This window comes from Nicotiana tomentosiformis, chromosome 11 (genome assembly GCF_000390325.3).
Source record: "Nicotiana tomentosiformis chromosome 11, ASM39032v3, whole genome shotgun sequence".
NCBI lineage: Eukaryota > Viridiplantae > Streptophyta > Magnoliopsida > Solanales > Solanaceae > Nicotiana > Nicotiana tomentosiformis.
In genome coordinates, this window is record NC_090822.1 from 109,454,082 (window position 1) to 109,470,479 (window position 16,398).

General features: G+C 34.2%; 2 protein-coding genes across 3 annotated transcripts; one reads left to right on the plus strand and one right to left on the minus strand.

Annotated features, from left to right (window-relative positions):
- The first annotated feature begins 4,045 nt into the window (after positions 1-4,045).
- On the plus strand, positions 4,046-7,970 carry LOC104105767 (probable sodium/metabolite cotransporter BASS4, chloroplastic). Of its 2 annotated transcripts, XR_688437.4 has the most exons (3): positions 4,046-4,238; positions 4,384-5,507; positions 7,617-7,970. XR_688437.4 is itself a non-coding variant. In XM_009614152.4 (2 exons), exons 1-2 carry the CDS (start codon positions 4,077-4,079, stop codon positions 5,449-5,451), a joined length of 1,230 nt encoding a protein of 409 aa, XP_009612447.1. In that variant the 5' UTR covers positions 4,046-4,076; the 3' UTR covers positions 5,452-6,626. The 2 variants fall into 2 exon arrangements, 1 of the variants encoding a protein (XP_009612447.1); XM_009614152.4 differs by lacking the exon at positions 7,617-7,970 and having other exon boundaries at positions 4,384-6,626.
- A 528-nt stretch (positions 7,971-8,498) lies between these two features.
- On the minus strand, positions 8,499-10,254 carry LOC104105766 (fasciclin-like arabinogalactan protein 12). The gene is made up of 2 exons (XM_009614150.4): positions 9,614-10,254; positions 8,499-8,946 (listed from the first exon to the last, which is right to left on the minus strand). Exons 1-2 carry the CDS (start codon positions 10,133-10,135, stop codon positions 8,722-8,724), a joined length of 747 nt encoding a protein of 248 aa, XP_009612445.1. The 5' UTR covers positions 10,136-10,254; the 3' UTR covers positions 8,499-8,721.
- Positions 10,255-16,398: the final 6,144 nt, after the last annotated feature.

Here is a 16,398-nt window from a genome sequence, read left to right on the forward strand (position 1 = left end):
TTTTATGCTCCTCGTGTTTTATGGACCACGCACTGTGAACCTGTGACTATATCTGTGGTCACTGCCATAGTGATAAAACTTAGATTTTTGAAAAAGTTTATTGGTATTTTGTTTGTACCTTTTGAAATTTTATTTTCTTAATTTCCTCATGTAGATGTCCATTCACCTGATACGTACAATGAAAGATGGTTGTCAATAGTGCGGCATCCGTCTAAGTTTGGACTAGAAGTTGAGTTATTATTACTCTTTTACGGAGTAGAGACATATTTATGATTTTAACTTTATGAATTTTGAATTTTAGAATAGGATAATTTACTCGGTTCGAAATAGATAATTTATGTATATTAAATAATTTTTTTAACACAAATACATAATATGTGCCAAAGATAGTGAGTTTTGCAAAACCCATAAATTGTATTGTAGTCGGTGGCGGATGTAGCACTCGGACGCCGGGTTCATCTGAACGCGGTACTTTCCACGAAGAGTATAAATTGGTGTGTAAAAATCTATTAAAATTGCAACGAATAGTAGATTTAAACACATAATTTTAAGATTGAACACATAGAACTTAAATCTTAAATTTGCCCGATTGTAGCTACGCCCTTGTCCACGAGTCTCTTAAAATTCTTCAATCTGGTCTGGAAGTTTTGGAATCAGTTTTTATGAATTTCTAAGCAAGTTAGCATAAATCTTTGGCTCTACCATTATTAATTATTTCGATCGACATGTATCAAACATTTAGATGCTGTAATTACTTTAATCTTAGTTTAAGTGTGTAAAAAATGTTTACAATTTCAGGATAAAATAACTAAGAATATCTATGCTAATATTAATGAGTAATATGATAAAATAATAATTAATCGCTATCACATATTAAACTAGACTCAATACAACGTTGATATATATAAGGCCCTAGTCATTTTAGAATCAAGCAGCTCTAGCTGGATAAGGCTGCAGCAAGCGTTAACGTGGTACTCTCTTTTCTCATCATTAAATTTAAAGAATTTCATTATTGCTTTTCTTGATTTTCATAGTCTGTGTTTGCTTTGATTTTCAAGATTCAAGGGTAAGAGTGTCATAATATTTTACATTCATCTTTAGAAGTGAAAACTCTGAGTGAACAAGGTTAAATCAGGTCTCTTACTCTCTCGATAAAAACTTACTTGTACTCAATAGCGGAGCCACATTACACTTAAAGATATCAATTGACAACTATTCATCTAAAAATTACACTGTTTAAATAGGTTAAAATATTTATTTATATATATAAAATATATATGGACTCCCTTTTTTTGTATATTTGCATTTTTATATTTTAATAACTTTTAAAAAAATTCCTAGTTCCGTCACTTACCTAACTCTCTCTCGCACACAAACACACACATAGGGTACATGGACAAACTTGTCCACTTGCTGAGGGGCTTGTTTTTAGCTTTGGCAGCACTTGAAAAGAAAGAGATGCCTAAAATGATTCCAGCTCTTTTCCAAGCTCACTCAAGCTTAATGAACAAAACGACAAGTTTCAAACCCAAGTTTTAAAATTTTAAACCTTATTGTTGTTGTTTAATCAAATTAGATCCTGGTTTTCTATGTAATCAGACCATTTATCAATCTTTATTTCACAATAATGAAGAATGAGAAGTAGCTGTCAAATCCTCCGAATAATAAAACTGCCAAAGTTGCCCTCCACAGAGTCTCTCTATTTCAACGATATACTAATTGATTTGCAGACAAATCAAGATGCAGTTTAAGTTTTGTGCATAGTCAGTGTATAAATTTTTATACAATCAGGTAACTATACTTACAATAATAAGTAAATCTTCATACAAAACAGATATGATAATCTAAAAAAGAGAAAATAATTTGTTACAACGGGTTAAATTGATCTGATTGTGTAAAACTTTTTTATGTTATCAATATATATAACTTAAATCCCTTAAAAAATTAAAGGTACAAAAACATTTCGAAAGGAACTTAAACTTTCTTGGGTTAAGCTTGAATAGTGTTGAGCTGGTTCATATATTCTGAGCTTATTTTGGGAAGCTAAGATGAACGTTTCGTTCATAATTAAAATCATGCATGAAGTTAACTAAATTGGAAAGATTATAAAAGGGGTAAAAAGAAGGGGAAAAAACAGACAAAAGAACATCTAGTAGACCGTAATATAAGACTTTTAAGTAGACCTACGCCCCAAGTTTACTCAACTACTCCAGAGTCCTAAGTTTGCCTTTTTAAAAGGTTTTTATAAGGGAGTCAAAGATACAAGTTTGGTTATTGTCTATTCTTTCTCCTTGGGATAATATATAATTACCCCGTTGGGTTGTCCTTTTTATCTTTTACACCCCCATACTTTGGGGATAGTGGGTGGGTGAAAGAGCGATCAATCTTATGTGTTTAGGATTTATCATTTCTTATTTGAAAAAGGGTATTTATTTGTAAATTTAACTTATAAACATTGACGTTATAAATAATTGTTATATTATAAGTTTAATTTAACTAGCTACAATATGTCATTTGCTCTATATTTATGTTATCATATTAAATTTGCTATGAATTGTTACAACTGGCAGGTGTTATAGGTCAACTTAATATTATGAGTTTAAGTGCACTATCAGTATAAAAAATGAATTACACTACTAAGTTTTTCAAAGTATATCTACAAGTAAGCCTCCTTAAAATATGAGATTAGTGTAAACTTGAAAATAAGACAAACTATCTTCTACAACAGATAAAAGAGACATGATAGTGTAAACACCGCTAACATTGATGTTGTATATAACTTAAACTTTAATATTATTAGTGTAGAAAAATTATACATATGGAGATTAAACTCTTATTAATCATATACATTAGGGGTATTAGTACTTGGCCACGTTCAAGTTAAAACAACTCTCGTAGGTTGAGTATTTGACCTTTCAATTATTTGGCTCTTTTTGTTCAAAGTATTTGCTTTTGATTTTATTTATTGTCTGCTGGTCGGGGTTTATCATCTCAACATGTTTTGTGAATTGAAGCTTGCTGCCAATGGGCCTTAAGACATTATCCAACAGCCTTACCCATGGCAAATCTAAGGTATAAGCAGTCCTAAAGGAAATTACATTCAATGAATTTGAAATTGGATGTTCTTGATTTTTTTATCAATGCTTGATTCATGGGCAAATCTTTAAGATCAAAAGTCAAAAGTGTTCCCCATGGGACAAGCGAGGGGCAACACTTGTTAAACTTGAAGCTCTGCTTATGGGACAAGCGAGGGGCAACACTTATAGCCCGTTTGGCCAAGCTGCAAAAATCAGCTTATTTTGAGAAGTGCTTTTCTCAAAAGTACTTTTGGTGAAAAGCAGTTTGTGTTTGGCTAATTAATTTGAAAGGCACTTCTGGGCAGCAATTTATGTTTGGCCAAGCTTTAAAAAACTGTTTCTAAGTGTATTTTTCTCAAAAGTGCTTTTCAAAAAAGTGCTTTTGGAGATAAGCTACTTTTTTCTGCTTCTGTTTCTCCTCAAAAGCACTTTTTTCCTTTCAAAAACTTGGCCAAACACCTTAATTTTAGAAAAAAAAATACTTTTGACAAAAAAAAAGCTTTTTTGCCTCAAAAGAAGCTTGGCCAAACAGACTATTATTAAACTTGAAGTTCTGCCAATAAGACAAGCGGCAGTGAAAGATAGAGCCCTTTAGCTATGGGTTCATCTGACTTATAACTTTCAACATGGAGTATAGATATATGTATAAAAGCCTACTAAAATCTTGACAAATATTGGAGTTGAACCCATAATTTTACTAGTACAATGAGTTCAATGTTGAGAATCTTAAAAGTTTAACCCATAAAATTTAAATTCTTGATCCGCGTCGAGGTCATAAAATCAAGAGTAACACTGAAATGTCCTATTTGTGCAAATCACTCACAGTGAAATAATTATAGCAAAACCTTACAGTTCCTTTAATGGGCTAATGGCCCAATGGGCTTGACAAATATTTCAGTCATCAACCATATGTCGTGTCGTTAGGTACTTCCAATTCTCTTTAAACTTAAGCTGAATAATTACATGTATAATGTATTTGAGTTACACTAATTCCACCCAATGGCGATGGCGGGGACACTCCAAATCCTACTCCTCAACCCTCAAAATGGGCGGCGTGCTCATCTTCGGACGACCCAAACCCACTTCCCATTTTCCAAAATTAGCAGCAACATCAACAGGTCACAGCTTCTCATTAGAGCCACTTCACAACACTCAAATCAGGTGAACTTTCATTCTTTCCTTTCCTTTATTATTATGTTCTTAGGTGCTACGATGTTAAAATTGATTTGCTGTTAAAAAATGTACAAATCAACTGTTTAAACAGTTTATTAACTTTTCAGCTGATAGGTTTTATGGTATTTTCCAGGGAAGTGGTAGTGGAGACCAGCTTCCACGGGCTACCGCAAAATTAAACTCAAATTGGGTAAAACCAATTTGGGGTTTTGTATCAAACAATTTTTTGCCTTTAGCTTTAATTGGTGGAGTAGCATTAGGGCTTGTTAATCCTACACTGGGTTGTCTTGCTGATAGATATTATCTGTCCAAAATTAGTACCTTTGGGATATTTATAATCTCAGGTCTCACATTACGTAGTGATGAAATAGGTGCTGCTGCTGAAGCTTGGCCTGTTGGTATTTTTGGTCTTGTTTCCATTTTGTTCTTCACTCCTCTATTTTCCAAGATTATTATGCTGCTAAAGCTTCAACCTCAAGAATTCGTCACAGGGTTGGCAATATTTAGTTGTATGCCCACAACACTCTCTAGTGGAGTGGCACTAACTCGATTAGCAGGAGGAAACTCTGCTCTTGCTCTCGCGATGACATTAATATCCAACCTTTTAGGAATTCTGATTGTACCTTTTTCAATCTCCAAGCTCATAGCTGCTGGGGTTGGTGTGTCTGTCCCGGCTGAGCAGTTGTTTAGAAGCCTTGTTTTCACTCTTCTAGTTCCTCTTATCATAGGGAAGGCATTACGAGAATGTTTTAAAAGTGTGGCTGAGTTTTCTGATCGAAATCGTAAGCTTTTAGCAATGATGAGTTCTCTCCTCTTAAGTTTAGCGCCATTTATACAAGTGAGCAGATCGAGGTCACTGCTTTTATTGGTTAAGCCGGAAGTTTTTCTTCTGGCTGTTGTGTTAGGAGTGCTTTTGCATCTCATCCTCTTTGCTTTTAATGCTCTGGCATTAACATTACTTTCCACTACTTCAACATCTTTTTCAAAGAAGGAAAATATTAGTGCTCTTTTAATTGTTGCAAGCCAGAAAACGTTGCCTGTAATGGTAGCAGTTGTGGAACAGCTCGGTAATGCTCTTGGTGAATCTGGTTTACTGGTTCTTCCCTGCATAGCAGCACATTTGAACCAGATCATCTTGGACTCTTTGTTGGTGAACTTTTGGCTTCAAAAAGGGCGAACGGATAATTTGAAGACTGCTTAAAATCATCTCAAGTTCCCAGATGGTGGGTGCTGCACACAAGAAGGGATAAATCACATGTAAGTCATTGAAGTCTAGAAGTTCTAATAGCGATACTTATTTTTTCTGATATAGTTCTAACAGTAGTAGCCCCGTTAACCTGGAAAAATCATCTGTGTAATCTCTCCGTGATAGTGAAGCTGATGTAAAACACCCATCTTGTTGAATTTAACAAAACTTATGTTTCACATAAAAAGAAAAAACAACGGTCCTCAAACTTGCCCCTTTTTTCATTTAGATATCTGAATTAAGGGTTGTACCTATTGAACACCTGATCTCAAGCAAAATTGTGTCTATTAGACACGTCTTGCACAGTTTTTGGCACAGCCTTAGAGCGTGTTGCCAAACGCCTCCTATGTAGAAAATTTAACCAATAAAAACATTCCACCTTTTCTAACTTAACTCATCAGATATATCTGTAGAAAAATGTCAACCTGCATGTTTTCTGGGGGGGAAAGATCTGGTCCAGCAAAAGCTTAGAGAGATAAACTCCCAAATTCCATCCTTTCCTACTTCAATTCATCCAATCAAACTCAAGACCATTTTAGGCTCCAACAACCACCACCTTCCTCGCCGTTGTAAAACTCAGTCTTAAGTCCCACCTGTTCCTCATCTATTAACCCCACAATCAACACTGCTCCATCTCCGTCAGTCAACAATGACAACTACAACAAATCCAGTGTAATCCCACAAGTGGGATCTGGGGAGGCTAGTGTGTACGCAGACCTTACCCTTACCTTGTGTAGGTAGATAGGTTGTTTCCGATAGACTCTTGATTCAGGAAAAGCATATTTCCATCTCCGTCGGTCGAGGTCATTAGAACACCTCAGATGCAAAACCCTTTAACACTCCATAAGAAATTCTCTAACAAGACCACCCTATATCGGCCATGAAATATTTATGTGGGGTTTTGGTTTCTGATGGTTTATTGTTGGGAGAAAAGTAAAGAAAAATAAGGAAACAGCCAAGAACCGAGGAAAGAAGTGGGTGGAAATACAAGTGAAAAACATGGCCTTGTAATTGTTGCTTTCATCTTAATTAGTTTAGTTATCTTGTTTCCATGTAAAGGTTTCAGGACCTTCTTACGAATCTGTTTTTTGTTATTTTCTTCGAAAAAATGTGTTTGTTTACTTTGTTTATCGTTCTTACTTGTATGTGATCACTCTCGTTTTCTTCTTACACTTTTCCGTTTGAGATCTTTGAAAAAAAACATTTAAAAGAACATGTAAGGAGATTGCAGTGTTAATGTGAGTGTTATGAAGAGAGAAGAAGTAAACGAACGAAAAAAGAAAATAAATTAATTTCTTGCTTTCAAAGGAAGTCTAAACACGAAATTAATCGCACTCAGCATAATTGAAAGAAATCTCATGCTTTCAAAGGAAGTCTAAGAGCTCGTTTGGCAATGAAATTTTCTTCATTTTTTCCAAAAAAATTTCACTTTGTTTTGAAATCAGTGTTTGGCCATAAATTTTCAATTTTCGCTTGAAGTTTTATTTTGGAATTTTTTAAAAAGTTATTTTTCAAACTTTTTACTTAGATCACTCACAAAAATTCAAAAATAATTCAAAATTATATTCATGCTCAAATATAATTCTTATTTTCAACTACCATTTTCACTTGATTTTTTTTTTTTTTTTTTTTTTCGAAATTTTACAATTCTTATGTCCAAACGCCCACTGAGACACTCACTTTGTCATGTCCGTATTTCGTGTTTAATAGAAATTTTTTGTAAAGTTCAAACTTTCAATAGATACAACCCTTAGTTTAGGTGTTTAAATAAAAACTTAAGCAAGTTTGCAGGGCTACATATGTATTAAGACTTAAACAATTTGCTTGGATATTTAGTATGAAGTGTCTTTAGCTGTCTTTAAGGTCCGAAAAAGTCAAGCGTATATTAAAAGAGAATTTATATTGTTATGCAAAAACTAAATTTAGCAGGTAGATTCATGCGTAGATGCATAATAATTTTGGTTGTGGTAGTATGTTGCATGAATCCTTCATTTGTCTCGATGTATTCGTGTCGAATGGAGGATTTGGGTATTTCGTGTAAATATTCATTGGATTTATTATCAAAAGCTGGTCTTTCTGCTTGCAAACTGGAAAAAGATCTAAAATTACCCCAAATGCAGGAGAGCTATTGGACCTATCTACTTACAAGTAGGGTTGTTCAAAATCGAACCGAAATCGTTAACCGAACCGATAACTTAATGGCTTATTGGTATCGGATTATCGGGTAATGGATGGTGAACAGATTGAGATTTTATAATTAACGGCTTGACGGTTCGGGGGCGGATTACTCATTTTTCTTATCAGGTAAACCGTTAATCCATTAAGAATTTTTATATTTATACTTTTACCCCTATGTATATAAAGTACTATTGAAAGTAATTTGTTGATCTGTAATAGCTGGATTGTCTGGTTTTATGTCCTTTTTTGTATGTATCTAACAAATTAAAATTTGATTTTTTGGATTTTTGGTTTTACATTCTGGATTTCTTGTGAAGAACGAATGTTATTGAAAATTTGATTGATTCATACGTGTATGGGTAGTCTTGAATATGAACTAGATTGGAACTTGGAAGAAGACTCTTCAATTCAAAAATACTGTTAGATCTTAGATGGTATTAAAAATTTGGTATTGATTTGAAACCGTTTGGTATTTGATTGAATAATTCTTCAAAAATATTCTATTTGGTTTAGCCAATAACCGCCCGATAATCGTTAATCTGATACCAATTCGCCCGTTGTCTTATTGGATGGTTAGCGGATTACTTATATTCCGATAACTTATAAGTCGAACCGTTAAACGTAATTATCTGTCTGATCCGCCCGATAAGCAACCCTACTTACGAGGCGACTTAGTACGCATTTCTACTTGACTAATTATTGTCCTGATATTGCTTACACTTACATATCCTTTAAAATACAATAAAGTAAGCAAGAAATTTGACGTACCCGTCCCATTTTAAACATAACGGTAATACGATTTCGAGAAGAAACATTAAGGCAAATTATTTAAAAAATAAATGAAGTACGTATTATCATAGACACTTCAAAAATTGATTCTTATCTTACATGGCTGAATATAATGAAAATGAAAAGAAAAAGAATGCATGATAGGAAAGGAAGGGTAATTATTCAAAACAATCACTTGACGTATCACAACCGTTGAAAATTCATCATCTCTTCAAAATAATACGATCACGAGCAATCTTCACCGTCCAATATCTATAGTTACAACCAAAATACAAACAAGGAAACTCCAATAACCAGCACTGTCATGCCATGCATAGCAATACTTAATTCAGCACCTGAAGCATCCGCCGGCGAGTCATCACTACCGGAACTAGGACTCAAGGCCGCCGGAGACTTCCTCTTTGACTTCAACGTGGCCGGAGCCGGTGCCGTCGCCGGAGCAGGAGCAGCAAATATACTCAAAGGTTGAAGCACTTTATCAACCTGACAAGAAGATAATTAGAAGATATGAGAATTGTAATAGTTATTCTTGAAAATGTGATACAAACATTGAAATCTACAAAAATTGATTTTAAGAAATGCGAGGAATTTGGATATATGCAGCTTAATAAGTTTTTTGAAATTTCAATGTGAACTTTACATTCTACAACCAATTTTTTGTACATTAGTGAAGAGTTAATTTACTTCTCAAAATGTATCAAAGTCAGTTAACATTTTCGAGTTATTTTCGTCTATCAATATTTTACTCTTGGCTGTGTTTGACATGACATAAATTATTTTTCAGAAAATGTTCTTGGAAATATGACTTACTGCGTAAAAGATATTTTCATGGAAGATGTTTTCCGATTTGGGGAGTGAAAAATATTTTTCGAAAAAAAAAAACATTTATTGAAGATTCATAATAATATTAGCAAAGGAGTAGTGTTTTAATTATATTTTTCTAATAACAAAGATTGATAATGTCTAAGTGCCAGTTAAAATAGTGAATTGAAATTAAGAATTGAGATACTTGTAAAAAAAGAATGACTTTAGCCCAAAAGTGAGGAAAGTCATTTTTTTCTTTTGGCGGAAAACGTTTTCCGTGAAAAGATTTTCTTACGACCAAACACACCCTTAGCCTTCGTGCTTTTATCATAATTACAATTCTAACCTGATAAAGTGCAAGCTGACCATCAGTGTAAATTGTGTTAGCCACAGTAGCATCATCAACACCGGTGGATACATTCACTTGGTTGCCGGAAGTCGTCACATTTAACGGAAAATCGCCCGGACTAGCATCTCCGGCTTGTGTTCTTAACGGATTACTAACAGTTTGAAACTGAGTCATAGAAATAAAGTTTGGAAGAACATGGAATTGTACCAACTGAACTTGCTGTTGAGCACTTAAAGAATTTATAGTGCCAGATTTAAGGTTAGAAAATGCATTATCAGTAGGTGCAAAAACAGTCATTCCTTGATTAGAATTGTTGAGTTGTGTATTGATTTGATCACCAACTTGTGTTACTTTCATTAGTCGGATTAAAGTGGTGAATTGGCCAGCTTTTTCTAGGATTTTTGTTATATTGGTTGGTCCAGAGGGAGCTGGGGCTATAGCAGTTTGAGCTTGGGCTAAGGTGGAAATTTGGAGGATAAGTAAAAGGAGTGAAAGAGATGAAAAAATATGGTGTTTCATATTTTCAAGAATGGAATGGTTGGAATATGGAGTAGGGAAGTTTGAACTTTGAAAGGAGAATGATGTGGTTTGCTAATAGAGGAGAAGACTAGCTAGGGCTTTTATGGATAGGAAAGAATGTGTTAGGTGAGGGGGAGAATGTAGTTTTAATGCAAATTACTACTAGATCTTGTTTAACTTCTATACACTAATATTGTAAAAAAAATAATTGTATTATCAAGTTACATAAAAGATTATTATACATAATCGTCTATAATAAATTGATCCATGACAAGGAAAATATACGTAATCGGTTCTAGAACTAAATTTAGTAGCTTCGTCCTTAAGGGTTTCAACATCAAACGTATTTTACTTTTAAAATTATTTGTTCAATTTTAATATTTACTAAAATTTTAGTTATGTATATGAAATTGTTTTATGCTGGCGGTGCATGTAAGTTAACTCCTACTCACTTCATTTCAACTTGTTTGGCATAGTATGACTCAACAAGCAATTTAAGAAAAAAGAAAAGAATTTTGAAATTTGTTGTCTTAATAGACCATAACATTTGTATGATTGCTTTAGAAATTTGTGATTTTAAACCTACGGTAACAAGTGGTTACAAAAAGGAAAAAATCTCCACATTCTTTCCAAGACTGACCATTAAATCTTGAAAGAGAGTGTTGGAATTATTACAGCTGATAGTTTGCTTGGAAAGGCAGGAAGATAGAGATCTAAAGTGAGCTAAAGTTTTGTATGATTGCTTAGCTTACACTTGTGTGTGTAAATAATTTCTGTAGGGTATGATATCTTTGCTGCATACTTAAAAATGAAGCTTTCAATTAGATCATTTCAGTTCTAATCTTGTTTTTTTCTTTTTCTTTTCTTTGTGATGATATGATGAAGAATTTTCTTCTTTTTTCTTTTTATTATTTTTTTCCTTTGTGCTGATATGAATGAAGATACTCGATGATCAAGGAAAATTCTAATTGTTCTTGGAGCTTGTTTATGAGTATTATTAGAAAGTTGAAAGTTGAGGGTGTGTTTGGTATGACAAAGACATTTTTTGAAAAGGAAAAAAAAAAAAGAGAACAGTCATTTTCTAGTGTTTAATAGCCATAAAAGAATTCAATGGAAAATATTTTCCGGCAAAAGGAGAAAAATGACTTCTTTTACTTTTGGACAGAAGTAATATTTTTCTGTGTCACCGCTTTTGTTATTGAACTTTATTTGTAAAATAATTCTGGAGAAGATAAAATAACATATAAACAGAAATGTAAACGATACAGAATTTAATCTGAGCCCACTGAATTCACAGTGTTTCCTCAAGGAATTTAATCCCCTCCTAGTACCCAAGGTTGTGGATTATTTCCTCCCAGGATAGAACGAATTGCACACTGGTGTAGCGATACTTCAAACACCAGTGTTTCAGCGAACACAAAGATCGGTAGCAAATCACACTTACTGTTGTTTTGTTTGTAGTTAAAACAATGCAGAAGAAAGAAGGAGAAGTCAGAAATTCGTATGGAAAATCTGAGAGAATGGACTGGTATTTATAGCCAATATTGAGCTCAAACTTAAGGGGTGCAACTCTTCAAATCCGAAGAGGTGCCAACTGTTTCTTCAAATCTGAAGAGGTGTAAACTGTTCTTCAAATCTGAAGAGGTGCAAACTGTTCTTCAAATCCAAAGAGGTGCAAACTGTTTTGTAAATGTCTTTTACAAAAAGCAAATGGCATATACTATTAAGTTTGGATTTAATATTAATATTCCGTTTATAAAAAATTGGATATTTAATAACAACTCTGTTAATATTTACTATTAACAAATAAATTTGGTCCAAAAAATTAATCAATCAATTATTTGACCAAATTCAAATCCGAATCCGAATCTGAATCCGAAGCCAAAGCTGAGTCGAGCGAGCGACAACGACGACGGCGCGAGGCTTGCCTTCTTCTTAAATCTTTAAGAGCTAGAAGAAGTGCAATTGTATATATACCCATCAATTGAACCGTCGAACTTTGGTGTATACCTAGACAACCAAAAGTCACACAACCAAATCTGAAGCAGTGTAAATTATTCTTCAAATCCAAAGAGGTGCAAACTGTTTTGTAAATATCTTTTACAAAAAGCGAAGGGCATATACTATTAAGTTTGGATTTAATATTAATATTTCGTTTACAAAAAATCGGATATTTAATAACAACTCTGTTAACATTTACTATTAACAAATAAATTTGGTCCAAAAAATTAATCAATCAATCATTTGACCAAATCCAAATCCAAATCCGAAGCCGAAGCCAAAGTCGAGTCGAGCGAGTGACAACGACGACGGCGCGAGGCTTGCCTTCTTCTTAACTCTTTAAGAGCTAGAAGAAGTGCAATTGTATATATACCCATCAATTGAACCGTCGAACTTTGGTGTATACCTAGACAATCATAAGTCACACAACCAAATCTGAAGAGGTGCAAACTGTTCTTCAAATCCAAAGAGGTGCAAACTGTTTTGTAAATATCTTTTACAAAAAGCGAAGGGCATATACTATTAAGTTTGAATTTAATATTAATATTCCGTTTAAAAAAAATTGGATATTTAATAACAACTCTGTTAATATTTACTATTAACAAATAAATTTGGTCCAAAAAATTAATCAATCAATCATTTGACCAAATCCAAATCCAAATCCGAAGCCGAGCCGAGCGAACGACAACGACGACGGCGCGAGGCTTGCCTTCTTCTTAACTCTTTAAGAGCTAGAAGAAGTGCAATTGTATATATACCCATCAATTGAACCGTCGAACTTTGGTGTATACCTAGACAACCATAAGTCACACAACCAAATCTGAAGAGGTGTAAACTGTTCTTCAAATCCAAAGAGGTGCAAACTATTTTGTAAATGTCTTTTACAAAAAGCGAAGGGCATATACTATTAAGTTTGGATTTAATATTAATATTCCGTTTACAAAAAATCGGATATTTAATAACAATTCTGTTAATATTTACTATTAACAAATAAATTTGGTCCAAAAAATTAATCAATCAATCATTTGACCAAATTCAAATCCAAATCCAAAGCCGAAGCCGAGTCGAGCGAGCGAGCGACAACGACGACGGCGCGAGGCTTGCCTTCTTTTTAACTCTTTAAGAGTTAGAAGAAGTGCAATTGTATATATACCCATCAATTGAACCGTCGAACTTTGGTGTATACCTAGACAACCATAAGTCACACAACCAAATCTGAAGAGGTGCAAACTGTTCTTCAAATCCAAAGAGGTGCAAACTGTTTTACAAATGTCTTTTACAAAAAGTGAAGGGCATATACTATTAAGTTTGGATTTAATATTAATATTCCGTTTACAAAAAATCGGATATTTAATAACAACTCTGTTAATATTTACTATTAACAAATAAATTTGGTCCAAAAAATTAATCAATCAATCATTTGACCAAATCCAAATCCAAATCTGAATTTGAATCCGAAGACGAAGCCGAGTCGAGCGAGCGACAACGACGATGGCGCGAGGCTTGCCTTCTTCTTAACTCTTTAAGAGTTAGAAGAAGTGCAATTGTATATATACCCATTAATTGAACCGTCGAATTTTGGTGTATACCTAGACAACCATAAGTCACACAACCAAATCTGAAGAGGTGCAAACTGTTTTATAAATGTCTTTTACAAAAAGCGAAGGGCATATACTATTACATTTGGATTTAATATTAATATTTCGCTTACAAAAAATCAGATATTTAATAACAACTCTGTTAATATTTACTATTAACAAATAAATTTGGTCCAAAAAATTAATCAATCAATCATTTGACCGAATCCGAATCCGAAGCCGAAGCCGAGCCGAGCGAGCGACGACGACGACGCGAGGCTTGCCTTCTTATTAACTCTTTAAGAGCTAGAAGAAGTGCAATTGTATATATATACCCATCAAACTATTTTCCTCTTTCAATATGGGACAATATCCCTTTGTCAATGAGGGAAACTCAAATATTTTCAATTTTCCTCCATTTCTCATTCACCCTCTTTTAAGCTACATTTAAGCTTAAAAATCCAATAATTTTAAGCTACATTTAAGCTTAAAAACCCAACAATCCCTCACATGAATGGGGAATGGCTATATCACGAAAATATACATGAAAAACTGTGTGATTCGCAAGCAAGGATTAATTGTATCAGGATAAGTAGGTTTCCCTTTGAACTTTCCGTAGTGAACTTATGTCGGATATACTCGGTCAATCGGTAGATTTGATATTTTTGAACCGTCGAACTTTGGTGTATACCTAGACAACCATAAGTCACACAACCAACCCTTAACCGTCTTTGGCTCTCATTGTTATGTTCGTTTCAGCCATGAACACCGCCTTGTTTAATAAGTGCGTAGAGAATTGGCCTTACAAAATTCCCCTTGAAGCGGCTAACACTTCATACTTACATAGGTGATTCCTAAACGTGTTATCCCGTAGATACACTATTTGATATACCCTGTATCAAATTTAGAAATTATTAAAAAGCCTTAATGCTTTATCCTTGGTACTGAACATTGTCTCATCACGAGAATGGACCAAACTTTTAGTTGACAATGTTGAACCGTCATTAATGACTTTGTTTGATCTCCTTGAACCTAGATCTTGGGATCTCCAGTCTTCTAGGTAGAGTTACCGCCACAATGGCTTGTTCTCGGCCATAGTCCCATTCCCCTCGATGATTTCTCAACTACCTCTCTAGTTAGGCTTTTTGTAAGTGGATCCGATACATTATCGCTTGACTTTACATAGTCAATCGTGATAATTCCTCTAGAGAGTAATTGCCTAACGGTTTTATGTCTTCGTCGTATATGACGAGATTTACCGTTATACATCACGCTCCCAGCCTTTCCAATTGCCGATTGACTATCGTAATGTATGCATATTGGTGCCAACGGTTTGGGCCAAAATGGAATGTCTTCCAAGAAATTCCGGAGCCATTCAGCTTCTTTACCGGCTTTATCTAAGGCTATGAACTCAGCTTCTATTGTAGAACGGGCAATACAAGTTTGCTTGGACGACTTCCAAGATACCGCTCCTCCATCAATAGTGAATACATATCCACTTGTGGACTTAGAATCAGTTGAACCGGTGATCCAATTTGCATCACAATATCCCTCAATCACCGCAGGATATTTACTGTAGTGCAAAGCAAAGTCCTGGGTATATTCTAAATATCCCAAAACTCGTTTCATTGCCATCCAATGAGATTGACCTGGATTGCTCGTGTATCGACTCAATTTTCTTGTTGCACAAGCTATATCTGGTCGTGTACAATTCATGATATACATTAAACATCCCAACACACGAGCATAATCCAACTGTGATATGCTTTGGCCTTTGTTCTTTGCTAATGCAAGATTCACGCCAATTGGAGTCTTTGCAACTTTAAACCCTAAGTGCTTGAATTTTCCAAGTACTGTCTTAATATAATGAGATTGTGACAATGCCAGACCTTGAGGAGTATTATTGATCTTAATCCCTAGAATTAAATCAGCAACTCCCAAGTCCTTCATATCAAACTTGCTAGTTAGCATACGCTTAGTCGCATTTATGTTGGCAATGTCATTACTCATTATCAGCATATCATCCACATATAAGCAAACAATGACTATGTGATTTGGAATATTTTTAATGTACACACATTTATCACATTCATTTATCTTAAAACTATTTGACAACATTGTTTGGTCAAATTTCGCATGTCATTGTTTGGGTGCTTGTTTTAGTCCGTAAAGAGACTTAACAAGTCTACATACCTTCTTTTCTTTACCTGGAACCACAAACCCTTCAGGTTGTTCCATGTAGATTTCTTCCTCCAAATCTCCATTTAAGAAGGCCGTCTTAACGTCCATTTGATGAATTTCAAGACCATAAACTGCAGCTAATGGTACTAACATTCGTATGGACGTAATTCTTGTAACTGGAGAGTATGTATCAAAATAATCAAGACCTTTTCGTTTTCTATACCCTTTGACTACAAGTCTTGCCTTATATTTATCAATAGTACCATCATCTTTCATTTTCCTCTTAAAAATCTATTTAGAACCCAAAGGTTTATTTCCAGGAGAAAGATCAACCAATTTCCATGTATGGTTGTTCAATACGGATTCTATTTTACTATTGACTGCCTCTTTCCAAAATAATGATTTTGAAGAAGACATAGCTTCTTTAAATGTTCGAGGCTCATTTTTCAATAAGAAAGTCACAAAATCTGGTCCAAATGAAGTAGACGTTACGTCTTGGATCCT

Coding starts and splice junctions, on each gene's coding strand:
- LOC104105766 (XM_009614150.4), bottom strand. CDS start 10,135: ATGAAACACCATATTTTTTCATCTCTTTCACTCCTTTTACTTATCCTC. Junction 8,947..9,613: donor GTCAGCTTGCACTTTATCAG/GTTAGAATTGTA, acceptor TCTTCTTGTCAG/GTTGATAAAGTGCTTCAACC.
- LOC104105767 (XM_009614152.4), top strand. CDS start 4,077: ATGGCGATGGCGGGGACACTCCAAATCCTACTCCTCAACCCTCAAAAT. Junction 4,239..4,383: donor CTTCACAACACTCAAATCAG/GTGAACTTTCAT, acceptor GGTATTTTCCAG/GGAAGTGGTAGTGGAGACCA.